Here is a 12,433-nt window from a genome sequence, read left to right as displayed (position 1 = left end):
CAAAAAAAAAAAAGCCCAAAGAGCATAAAACAACGTCTAATATGTGTCATATGTGTTGTGTTCCGTCTTTTCCCCAATGTAACAAGACTCATACTGTCACTCTCAATACAAAGTGTGTTTTATTTCACTCTAGGGTCATTGTAGATGAAAGAGAGTGATATCTCATAGCTTTCAACTCGCTCCCAGTGACAGATGTGTGTATGTGTGGGGGGGCTTTCCTCTTTTTCCAAGGTGCCAGTCAGTGCTTGCTGTGGGGCTGAGGTTTGATTGCTGCTGCCCTCAGAACCGGTGACATATAAATACAGTTGAATTCTTCTCCAACAAAAATATTCCCTCATATAAGAGTCTGATGATTTTTACATCAAAAGAAATATAATTTATCATGTCTACGAGGGAGATAAGCGTGGAAGAAGTAATCCAAGAGCTATATACAGCACACAGAGCTCGGCCTTACTAGACCCACAAACTTTCACAATGGGCAAGAAGAGATTTCATAGCACAGAGGAAACAAATAAACTGAGCCTCTTTATAGCAGAAAGGAGTCATGACTCATGGATATCAGGCACGAATCTGAATGTGACTTATTGTCTTAAAGCACACAGAGCTCAGATGTGTGTCTATGTGCAGTACAAAATACTCAATCATTATTGCTTATTTAGCTGAAAGTTTCTTTTAGACAAAAATATAATCCTTTCTTACCCTACCAATTTGCACTTTGATGAAACATCAAAGGATAAGGGACTGTCCACCTGAGTAATTCCGAATGTTACAAAACACTCCTGAAACAAATGTACAGAAATAGTGGTTTGTTTTTAAAATCAGGTTTTCTTAACTTCAAGCTGAGCATCTGCAAGACTGCCCTCTCTATACAACCTTTGTGAGCTGCTGAACTCGAACATCAAGCATTAGGTAAAGACAGAGTTTGTCTTTTACAGAATACTAAAGAGAACCATTCAGAGAAATTCCTGCAAATCCGGTCTACAGTATGTTGCCTTTAAACTGTCAATTCCATTAAAATGAATAAAAAATAGCTACATGCAACATGCAACAACTAGAGGGAGAGTTCTTGTGTGATATAGTGTTGCCATCTTTGTGCCAGTCGGGTTACACCGATGGTTGTCCAAAAATAAATGTTCTGTTATACATTATTGATGAAAGCTAGGAAGATGAAATGAAGAGCACCCATGAACACCACAAAACACAGAACAGCTCATTTTCAAAGGGTCCTTAATAACTCAAACCTACAACACCAGGAATGCTTTATTCAATATCAGTAAATCTGCCAAAATAATAAGTTTGAGCTTTATTTAAAACAAAAATTAATATATAGAAATAAAAGAGTTGATGGAAGGGTGGGGGAGGGGTGACACAATTGACCTCACATCAGCAGCCTGCCGATAGGAGGGAAATATTAAAAAAATCTATGTCAATTTACCCTAAACAGCTGTAATCTGTAGAAGGAAATAAATGAAGTGTGTCAGAAAAGTGAGGCGCCTGTGGACCTCAAACGCCTAGCTGATTAAAAAACACTGAAGGATTATAAAGTGATTGGAAAGCCAAAACAGTGATTAGGGAATGCATTGTCCTATTATTTTTTATTAGGTGTGATTGCTTTCTTCATAACTAGATTGTATTGAAGACCCAAAGGTGATTTTTGAAAAAAAACATTCAACTTCTCTCAAAAGACCCTTTCCTAGTTTTTCTTAAATATCATAAATGCTAGATGTAAAACTGTCCTTGCACTAAGTACAAATATATTTTTACCCTTATTAACCAAAACAACATGGAAGTGAAAATAAGGCACACTGCATGATTGTAATTTTTGAATACTGATGACTTGGAAACCCGTTTCTTATAAAATGATGGCTGCTTTCAATACAAAGCACACAGCCTCTTTAGAGTAGTTTTGTAACAAACGTTAAGCCACTGCTAAATTAAAAATCCATACTTTCAATAGGCGAGTAAATATCTCATTAACTAGTCTCTTCACACCCTGGCTGGTAATGTATTTCAGTGTGCACAGAGAAGTGAGAGACAGGTACAAATGTCACCAGCCTTCATATTGTGTGGCAACGTCTGTGGGTTTTCCATGTAATAAGATACCATTCTAATAAACGTTCTAAACACAGACTGCAACAAATTGCACTGCACCACAATGTAAATACTGTAAGGGAGAGAATAATTTTTTTTTTTAAACGTGTTCCTTCTGCTTTCATTAACCAGTTTTATTTCCATGTAATAATACTTCATGAAAGCGGGAGCCTGAATGCTCTTATTCAGAATGCGAACCACTAAAAAGAAGCAAAATAAGTTGAAAATAAAAGCATTTTTAGATTATGCAAGGCAACTGGACCTTTTTTTTTATCATTTACCTGCATTGAAAATAATTTCAATTTTTAATCATGATGTCATTTCAAAATGGATCTGTATCTTGTCACATTTCTTTTCCTAAAGCATTATTCATCCTTGAGATAATCTGAGATTTTGAGTTTTCAATTAAATAGTTTGCAAATACAGATAATCAAACTGTCAATTTTTAAGGGACATTCTCCAGATTTTAAACACAAATCTAAAAACTCTGGTCATCGCAGACACCTAGTATGGCCTTAGAGAATTATTTGTGATAACTATAGATATGTTAAAGATTTTGTATACCATCACCTTTTCTTTATTTCAGGAAACTGCTGCAGTAGAAAGCTGGAGACTAATTTATATAAAAATGAATTTATTTAATGTCAATTAAATTGACTAATTTAGAAATGAAATTAATGAATACATTTGCCAGTACAGTTAGATTATATATGGATTTATCACTCTGTTTTTTTTTGTAAAGTATCCCACCAAACATACCCTGCATAAATTTAAGATTGACAAATAAAATATTGATGTAAATATATTTGCTTAAAATGACACATTAGGCAAATCAAACACTTCAAATCAAAACCTGAATCAATATTTGAAATGGAAATGACCACAACTATGTCTAATTGGAAATATTTGGAATAGAAAGTAATTATTTTCCTCCAGACGTTTGAATATATTATTTTATTTACATCTCTGCTTTATCTTGTCTTCTGCAATAAAAGCTCCTGTTTTTTGTAAGCATCGTTTCTTCTCTCAAAAAAAAAAAACATTGAAAACAAAGAAAACAAACAAAAAAGCTTTCAAATCTCAGCTGGCTGACAGCTGGGAATTCTTGAAAGTTCAAGGCCAACAGCTGAAAGTGATGAAAGGACAAAGCAGTGAAAAGGTGCACTGGCATACAGTATGAATATTCTCTCTCTGACCCTTTATTCATAAAGAAACTGAATGCACCTAAATAACTTTACCTCTTGTTTACTACTCGTCAGTTGTCTTTATTTCTGCACCTTTTTCTTCCTTAGCAGTTGACTGCTATTTACTTGTCTTGATCTGCCAAGATTTTCTTTTCAGATGCACGACCTGAGCTGTTAACAGGATGAGTGCCAATCTTGCTGGGATTGCCTATAGTTTAAACAAAACTCTCCAGTTCAGAGAAGGAATGTCCTTCATTCCGTAATGGCTGTAGCAGGAAACAAAACACGGTGTAGCAATAAAGCACACAAAATGAAAGCACATGATTTATTCAAAAATCATAGTTTTCAATGAAAATCTCAAAGCAACTAATTTCTTTTTTTTTAGTGCAGCACCTCCCATCATTAGAAACCATCCTAGCAGGCTAGGAAACATTACACTACACTCACTCAAGCTATGCCAGAACAAATACACTGCTGAATGCTTTACATAAAGTTATGTAAATTTTCATTATTTATATTAAAATAATATTTTTGCATTAGGAAGCTAGCTTTGTTGTGATGAAGTGTTAATGTGTTTTTAAGTAAACATTTTTTTTTCTTTCAGCACATCAAAAAGCTTTTTTTTTTCTACCCTTAAATTAATGTAAAGAATATACACATTGCTTCTCCTGGGCAGACCAGTCAATTTGCATGCTCTAATGAGTGGGATGTTACCATTAAATGTAATTAGGTGTTTGAAAGAATGTTACGTGGCTGCAAGCCCTGTGAGAAAAAGCCTTTTGTGAAGTGTATCGTAATAAAGGGATATAAGGGGTAGTTAGGAGAATGTTGCCCAGCTGGAAGTCTAAGAAAACAGCGCACATGCTATAATCAAGAGTATGTCATAACAAAGAAGTGCTTCTAACAGGGCTGATCTGGGTTGTAGATGCAGAATGACAGCGAAGACTACAATAAAAAAAGCAACATAAAAACTAAGGTAAAGGGTTTGTCCCACTGTCCCCTCTCACCACCAACACACACACAAACAGAATTATCATTGTAGTGCTCGGTTCTTTTTGTAAGCTTTTCTTCTTATGAAAGTGCACTTATGAAGTGCAAAAATAAAACTGCAAAAAATGCTCTGTTTTAGCTGTGACACACTTAGACTCAGAACCAGTTTAGAAAACTGGCCGGCCGTATTGGGCCTGAATCTTTAATAGACGTGAGAGGTCAGAAGCAAAAAGCGGGTGGGAAATGTCCTGGAACAGGGGAGTGAAGCAGCTCTTTTGCAATGCCTCTGAATGTGACAACCCTACATGCTCAGTTGTGTTGTCTCCAGCAGTGACTATTCTTGAAGATATAGAGATAATATTTCAGATTCAAACCGCATCGTATTCTGAGAAAAAAGGATACTTTATTCTTTTAATTCTGGATTTTCGCCTGTTTCATGCAGTTTTCAGGATTCCTATGTACATTTTAAAAAAAGTCATAACTCCATCCCACACATAACACTCAGGGGCCAGCGACTTACCTCTTTCTAATAGCTGAAAATTTAATTACAGAATTAGGCACCAATGATTGATTTTTTCTGTACCTTGCTACTGCAAATTTCTCTCAGATCAATTCTGAGATTTCTGAGAACTTACAAACATTTCATTTTTGTTGTTACATTCATTGGAATGACAAAAATAATCTGTGAATACAGATCTCCTCTGAGCCCCATTTGAGACTAGAAACTTAATTTGTACAGAATCCTTACGAAAAACACTCCCACTTCCCTTCCACAAAAACACAGTGTGATCAGAGAGACTCTGACAATAAAAGCCTGCATAATGTATTTATAATGACTATCACTATTTTCAGACTGAATCTTTTATCTTCAGATCCCTTATTCTCATACACATTCCATCAATCAATCATGCAGCATACTAGGTTTGCTAAAAAGGCATAGTTTTTAGTATATGCACTCTATTAATTTTTAAAAGAAGATCCTGAATATTTCATATGAAATTTACTGAACATCCAATAGCATCTGAAACGCAAGTAGATTTTCTTATATCCTCTTATATCCTGTTTTAAGAGCAGGGTCATGCAATAAATTTGCTTTGCTGGTACAAATTCTCCAAAAAGCGCACTGTAAAAGTAGCACTGGAACAGCACGTTGAAGGTTAGAGAGCAAGGGAGAGATCTAACAGCCAAATGTGAGCAGGACTTCTACTCGGTTCAAGATAATGCATCTGAATCTTTTAAAAATACCTCTTAAAAGACGACAACAATAAAGACAAATATATTGTCATTTTCAAGAATTCAGTGAAAATTAATAAGCACCCCCTCCAGGGTCTACACTGCAATTTGCATGCAAGCTCTGAAGAATAGCACACAACTGCACAACCGCATCTTAAAACCTATGTATTCACATGTTCCCGCCACCCTTTATTTAACTGGGGATGACAAAGAGGGGTAGTTTCTGAGGTAGCAGGGCTGTGGGGGGTGCAGCGTGTGTGTATGGAGAGATTGTGTGTTTTGGGGAGGTGGTGGGGGGATTAAACTGAATCCAATGTGCTGGATCTGCTTAGCCAGGATGGGATAAACAAGCCTCGTTCTCATGGCTCTCCATGTGGATGTGCCCTGAAGCCGAAAAAATAGGTCAGTAGAACATAGCAGACCAATATCAGGCAATAGATCCCGGAGGGCTGCCCGTTTCAGTGTCACTCCGAGAATCTATAACATCATCAAGGGAAAAGACCAACACGCAAAGTTGTTATACAAGTCTCCTTTCAAAACAGGCACGACCTCTGGACTGGAACAACAGGATTATGCAGAAGAAGAAAAAAAAAATTCTCAACACGCAGATTATTCCTCAACTGAAACCAACGGTTAAATGGCGAGGTTTCAGTTTCCTCAGACACAGAATGGCTTGGGTTTTTTTATATCAATTTATCTGCTGAGAAAAAAATGACAGACAGACTGCACAAAGATTACATCTGTCTGAAATATACTGACTAGGATTAAGCTGCCCCAGCAAGTCTCTGTTACCTCAATGCCGTCCATCACCATCACTTGAAATGCACAACAAAGTAAACCCTATCTACAGTTACAAAAACAAGTTGCACAATTTGCCATTTGATATTTTATATTCACTCCACAGAAGCCCACAACCAGCCTTAAAAGATTGCCAACTTCATTACCTTACAGAAAAAAAATGCTTGCAACTGATGCAGAAAAAGAGAGGTTGTCACAGCTTAATTCCCCAGTAATAAACACATTTAGAGGCAGTCTCCTCCTTCTCTCGCTCTCTCTCTGTCTGTGCCGCTCGCTCTCTTCAAGCTCCCGAAGATGGAGAGTTGGCAGATTATGAATACCAAACAGACACACTCCCTCAGTACTAACCACTTGTTACACCGCCTCTCTATAACACTATGTAACAGCATGAGTTCTCCTCTTACCTTTCATAGCTGAAATCACAAAATACATCATTAAGCTCCAAGTCCATAAGAGAACACTAGCACCAGAGCAAAGCCCTCCACTGCTGTCTCAGCAGCAGCTGGCCAGCACAGCTCTATCTCTGCCTCAGTGCATGACCACATGAAAATCCATGTGACTGTGACATCATCTGAAATATCTTTTTGCTCTCCGCCCACCAGCTCGGAGTGGCATACCAGGCAGCCACTAAAGCTGAGACTCTGAGCACTGTGGAACAGCACCTGGACCACTTCCCACTGATTGCAGTACCAAGTCTGTGTCTGGGGCAGGTAGACACAGCACGATTCAGCTGTCCCTCTTTTTTTAACACTTGCAAGGGACAAAAAGTCATAACAGTGGTTTTAAAAAGAAGGCAGGCATCTGAGGTTGCTATTGTTTTTTTCTCTCTTGCTCAGATGCAGAGAAACCTTGGGAGCACAGAAACAAAAACCAAATCCTCCCATTTTGGCCTGGTGAAAACCCTTCCGTTCCAAACAAATAAATAATATTTGCTGGGCGGATGAACCCTAAACTGCCTCCAGATGTTTTAAAGCACAAATACTCTACCCAAGGGCAGAATATGCTCAAATAGGTGGATTTAATCTCATGGTAGAGAGCGTATTGTGGTCCCGTTTGTAACCCCTTACTCCTAAAGTAGTCTGAAAAACGATTTAAAGAAAAATCTATAGCTATCATAATTATGCAAGGCCTGCCCGGATAATATACACACACACTGCATCATCGTCAGGTGAAGAAGAGTAATTAGCTGAAAGTAAAGAAGGCTGCTTCATTATGCACAGGCTAATCCCTTAGTGAAATGATGGCAGTCCTTAAAGTTACAGGACCTGTTTCTAAATGAATGCCAGTCCATATCTGCTACAGTATGTTGATGTCCACACAAAAGCAGCCTGCTTGCTTGCACATAAGCAGATCAGCCTTTCATCACAGCTGTCTCCTTCTGATACAATATTTCGTGCTTAGTGAAAGCCAGCTTGGACAAAAACAAGGATCCATTTTGAATTTCAATTAATAAGCTTGTGTCACACATATTTAAGCCAGTGTAGCAGATCATGTTACCAAAGACAAACCAGCCTGCTTACAGTTAGTGGCTTTGCTTTCAAGCCTCTTTGCATAGACAACTTCCAGCCCATCTTTGTCTATTGCTACAATCCAAGGTCCATTAATTGGGATAATTATTTTTGTTACTTTAAATAAGCTAGGCTTGTCTCAACAATAATCTGTTTTCTTTTGTTTCTAACATTCGATATTTTAAATATATCCATGTATATCTAGAAGAACCATGGGAGGAAAATAAATCTGTATAAATGTGAGTGTCACCTCCACATACAGGAATTCCAATAAATCAGACATTAATACAATAGACCTTTTGCTATTGCTTTAAACACAATGTTTGTCTCTTTTATAAACTCAAAAATAAGAAAATGTACTTCTATCAAATACCCTTTTTACTGAGCAGGACATGCCACATTTATATTACACTATTACACTAATTTCAGCGTGATAAATTTCCACAGCAATTTAACACTTTAGTATTGATCTCTTTGGCTATAAATTAAACATTTAATTTGCTTTACTATGGTTTACCATGGTCTGTACCAAGGTACGCTATAGCTTTTATAACTGTTATAAACCAGTCACTGCTTACCTATCTAACCACTTGGTGTAAAGTTTTTTAAGGCTTTAAAAACTACGGCTCCTCTGTACCGTCTATTCACATATATCATTTAACATCATTTTCATCTGACTTCTTAATTAGTCTCCATTTCACTTTAAACAAAGCATCCTTACAAACAAAAGAGGCTTTAAAAAAAAAAAACAAGCCAGGAGTGAGCTTTCATCTGAAACGCTGCTATGGTATATCGTTTTTCACTGCGGCACGCCACAAGCCTCTGTGCACTTGTGTGCTTCTGAAGTATGCATCCAGCGCCCCACACGGGATGAGGTTAAACAGTTGATTTCAAACTTGAGTGGCAATATGGCTTGTGTAGCAGGTGTGGAACCACCGAGCGATCACAGCACAAAAAGAGCTGCAAGTTACTTGCTGGCTTAGGTTTTGTTTTGGGGTTTGTTGACAGTGTTGTGCAAAAAGTGCATTCATACATACAGTATGTAGCGCCATTCTAGCCAGGTTGTCTTGCAATGCATTGGAAAAAAAAAACAAACACCGCACATGAGTAAGTGCGATAAACACTGGTATGTACTGTATATACTCTTACAGGTGTGTTAAAAAAATTAATACAAGGATAACAGCTTTGTCACATTGGCTGGAAAGGATTTCAGCACAACAGCTGAAGACTTAAGCACCAGTCAAAATGAAAGTTTCTGTAACTTCTAAAAAATTAATTTTGTTAGGGAACAATTAGGTTTGTATGAAATAAGCACGGGAAAGTCCCACACCATGAAGAACCACAAGTTAATGAAGGTACTTAAAATTCCGTTTAAAAACTCATTGGTAGCCCATATAGGCAGTGGGTTAACAAGTTCAGAAAGAAATGAATAAGTTTTGGTTTGTGCAAATTTGCTTAACATATGTGCCTCAATACAGGTCTCATTTGCTTTATCTATAAACTGGGAAGTGCACAAACTCATGACCTTTCACATTCATGTCATTCCACACAAAACAGTGTGCAGCATAGAAACCCCAGGGCTCGTCTTTCATAACCTCACAATGGCCTAGAAATAAGATAAGCATGGCTTCAGAACTGTTTATCTCCAACACGTGTGTTTCTGTGAAGATCGGGGTATGCTGAATAAAATTTCGTTTGCATGTCTAAAGACAGGAATATGACAGACGACACTGTGTTGAAGCTGGCACCTTTGATGGCAACAAAGAGCTAACATTAGTTTTCACAGCAAAGATTATAAATGTCAGGGAGAGTCCAAGACCCTCATAAAGAGATAAAGGCATGGGTGCCTTTTTGTTCTTAGAGAAATAACAGTACCACAACTGACCATAAGTTGTCACTGTGGTGCCTTTATGATAGTGTGGATGTTTCATTCACAGACCCTGTTCATCAAGATGTAATCATACAAATGTTCTGAAGAGAATGTGATGGGTACTGAGAAGGTTAAAATGTAGTTAAGCAAGTGTGCAAAAGCATAAAAAAGTTCATATAGACTATATTTCAGCTCTATTATTGTATTTCACATTGAAATCTATAGCTCTAACGTTCCCTTTTCTGTGCTGTGGCCCGTAGCAGGATCAAATCGTTTTAGAAATTCTGGCAGGATTAAATTGCACATCTTCAATAGCAGTGAATATCAGCTGAGTAAATACAACGTGTTTATGAAAGCAGCTGCTGCCAAAAAGGTCACTTCCTGTACACTTGGCTGTCGGAATGTTTACACATGAATGAGAATCAGTTGATTATTTCTTTGTGGGCAACATTCCACAACTCTGAATGTCTTTATCTCACAATTCTGTAAAAAAAAAAAGAGACTAATATCTCTACCAGGTCAAAATGCCGACTTATTTTGCTTTCATACAGACACTGCACTGCTCTGTGTACTTTTCATTTTATGCAATTTACAGTGCTGTCATTTTCAGCAAAAAACTAATTCTTTCTGACGTTTTCATTCAAGAGTCCTTGACTGCTTGCCATACCTACCCCTCTGCTCACCAAGCCATACTGATTTAGCAAGTTCATCAGCCTGTGGAGCTGAAACACATAACATCTCATTTTGAGGTTGAAGCCTTTTATTTCTTATTCATTTCATTTTTTTTTTGCTTTCCATGCACAGCATATCTATATATGGAGAAACACTGCATACAGATGGAAAAAATGGTTCCACAGTGGAAGCAATGAGTGTTACACTCTTTCTTCTGATGTTTCAGCATGGATTTGACTTCTGCTTGTTTCTACGTGGTTAACCTGCTCTGCCCTTTCCACTTATATATCATATAAATGTGTGTATATCTAAGATGAATATACATTGCTTGCTTCTTTCTACCCTTTTTTTTTCCAAATTTAACAGAAAGTGTTAACTCCAACAGTCAAAATGATTTTTTAAATTAGGTAGCACCAGTCAAGGTACAAGTAATGACAGCTTTGACAAACAACTCCATGCTTGCTATGTGTTAATGAGTTCTGAAAGATAGCACGCATAAAGAACTTGCTGTGTTACTGAATACAAGTGTGAATGAACTGAGGTCTCTGCACAGAGTCAAAGCAGGAATCCTTGTCATTACTGGAAGCAATGTATTTCTATAGCCAAATGTGGTTCATTAAATGGGATCAGTTCTTTCTGAGGCAGGTGTGTAACGAAAGCAAAGGAGAATTCTGCAAAGCTACATTTACATAGCAACATAAGTGACAAAATTGAATAACACTTGACAGATCTGCCACATTGCAAGTGGCAGAAATTATATCACTTTTCAGAAACAGTTGTCTGAACCTGAACTGCACTTTTCTGTGTGGAAAAAAAAATAGCAATGAATAAAAGTTGACATGAATTAGTTTAAATTTTTTTTTAAATTAGTTTCAGCAGATGCCAGCACATTTGTATCTGCAGTGATACGTTTTATCGCAAAACAGGACACAATGAGAATAAATAACTGGGTTTTTATTTCTAACACGGGTGGCAGATCGACTAGTGTTGTATAATTAAAAGCTCTGTAAAACAACATGCTTTTTAATACTCCTTAAGGAACATTTGTTTTTAAAGAAAATACTTAAATATTGCACATTCCCATTATACAATTATACCTGGTGAGGTGAGCATTATCTGTTACAGAAATTACATAATATATTTCTACAAAACTTTAACAAACTGCAGTGGGGTGGGAGAGAAACCAGCCACACATCTGGTAGTGTGTTATTTTCTAATCAGCAACGTAAATAATTCCTGCTTTAAATATTCTGGAAGGACAAAACAAAATAAATAGTATGTTTGTAACAATACGAACTATGATTTACCTAGAGTGTTTGCAATATTTGCAATCAGTTTGCAATAAAACACAGAGAAATTACAAATAAGACTGTCTTATAACATCCAGATCCCAATTCTATACCACACTGTATAGGGCAAAAGTAAAAAGCGCTTTGTGATCTTTTGGGATGAAAAGCACTAAAGAAATATTAAGGTTGTATGGTGGCATGATGATTGGGATTGCTGCCTCACAGCTCTTGAGCTCTGGGTTGGATTCCAGCCTTTTATTTCTGTGTATTTTCTGTGTGGAGTTCGCATGTTGTCAAAGTTACACTAAGGTTTCGTTCCACCATCCACAGGCACTCTAGAGAATCTTGCATAACCTGTCCTTTTTTCCCCATGTACAGTATATGTGTTTGCCCCACACTGGACTGGCATCACATCCAGAGTTGCTCACCACAGTCCTGTGCTTGACTAAGCACTTCCTGAAAACTGACATAAAATTAAAATTGTTACTAGACATATTAACACCACCCTAACAACACACTTGCGAGCAAGTGAGCACAGAGATTTGATGTACAGTCGTAACGGCATCACAGTAAGCTAAACATATTTATATAAACCTGACATTTCACACAACACAGTCATAGGGCAGGCTCACATCTTTTAATTAATTAAAACAAATTTATTTATTGTAAATAAACCCCATGGGATAAAATTCAATCGAGATGCGATTCAGGGCATCCAACAGTTCCCTAGAGAAAACCAAAGTACTGCAGCTGGTAAAAGCCTCATTAACAGTCTGTCACTAATCATCCAACAGAAAT

At 37.2% G+C, this 12,433-nt stretch overlaps 1 protein-coding gene across 3 annotated transcripts in view; it reads right to left on the bottom strand.

Annotated features, from left to right (window-relative positions):
* LOC148659404 (nuclear receptor ROR-alpha A) overlaps positions 1 to 12,433 on the bottom strand; it is a 265,625-nt gene that overhangs the window by 60,605 nt on the left and 192,587 nt on the right. The window contains exon 1 of one of the 3 annotated variants that reach the window (XM_088641595.1): positions 6,701 to 6,839. The exons of the other annotated variants lie outside the window; for them this stretch is intronic. Within the exon in view, the coding sequence (XP_088497721.1) occupies positions 6,701 to 6,731 (31 nt within the window). The 5' untranslated portion in view covers positions 6,732 to 6,839. Of the gene's footprint in view, positions 1 to 6,700; positions 6,840 to 12,433 lie in introns of those variants that run through there. 3 annotated transcript variants of the gene reach the window in all.

The sequence above is a fragment of the Lepisosteus platostomus genome, chromosome 7, assembly GCF_059453375.1.
Source record: "Lepisosteus platostomus isolate fLepPlt1 chromosome 7, fLepPlt1.hap1, whole genome shotgun sequence".
Taxonomy (NCBI): Eukaryota; Metazoa; Chordata; class Actinopteri; order Semionotiformes; family Lepisosteidae; genus Lepisosteus; species Lepisosteus platostomus.
Note: the sequence above shows the minus strand (reverse complement) of the source record. Positions and strands in the feature narration are given on the sequence as shown.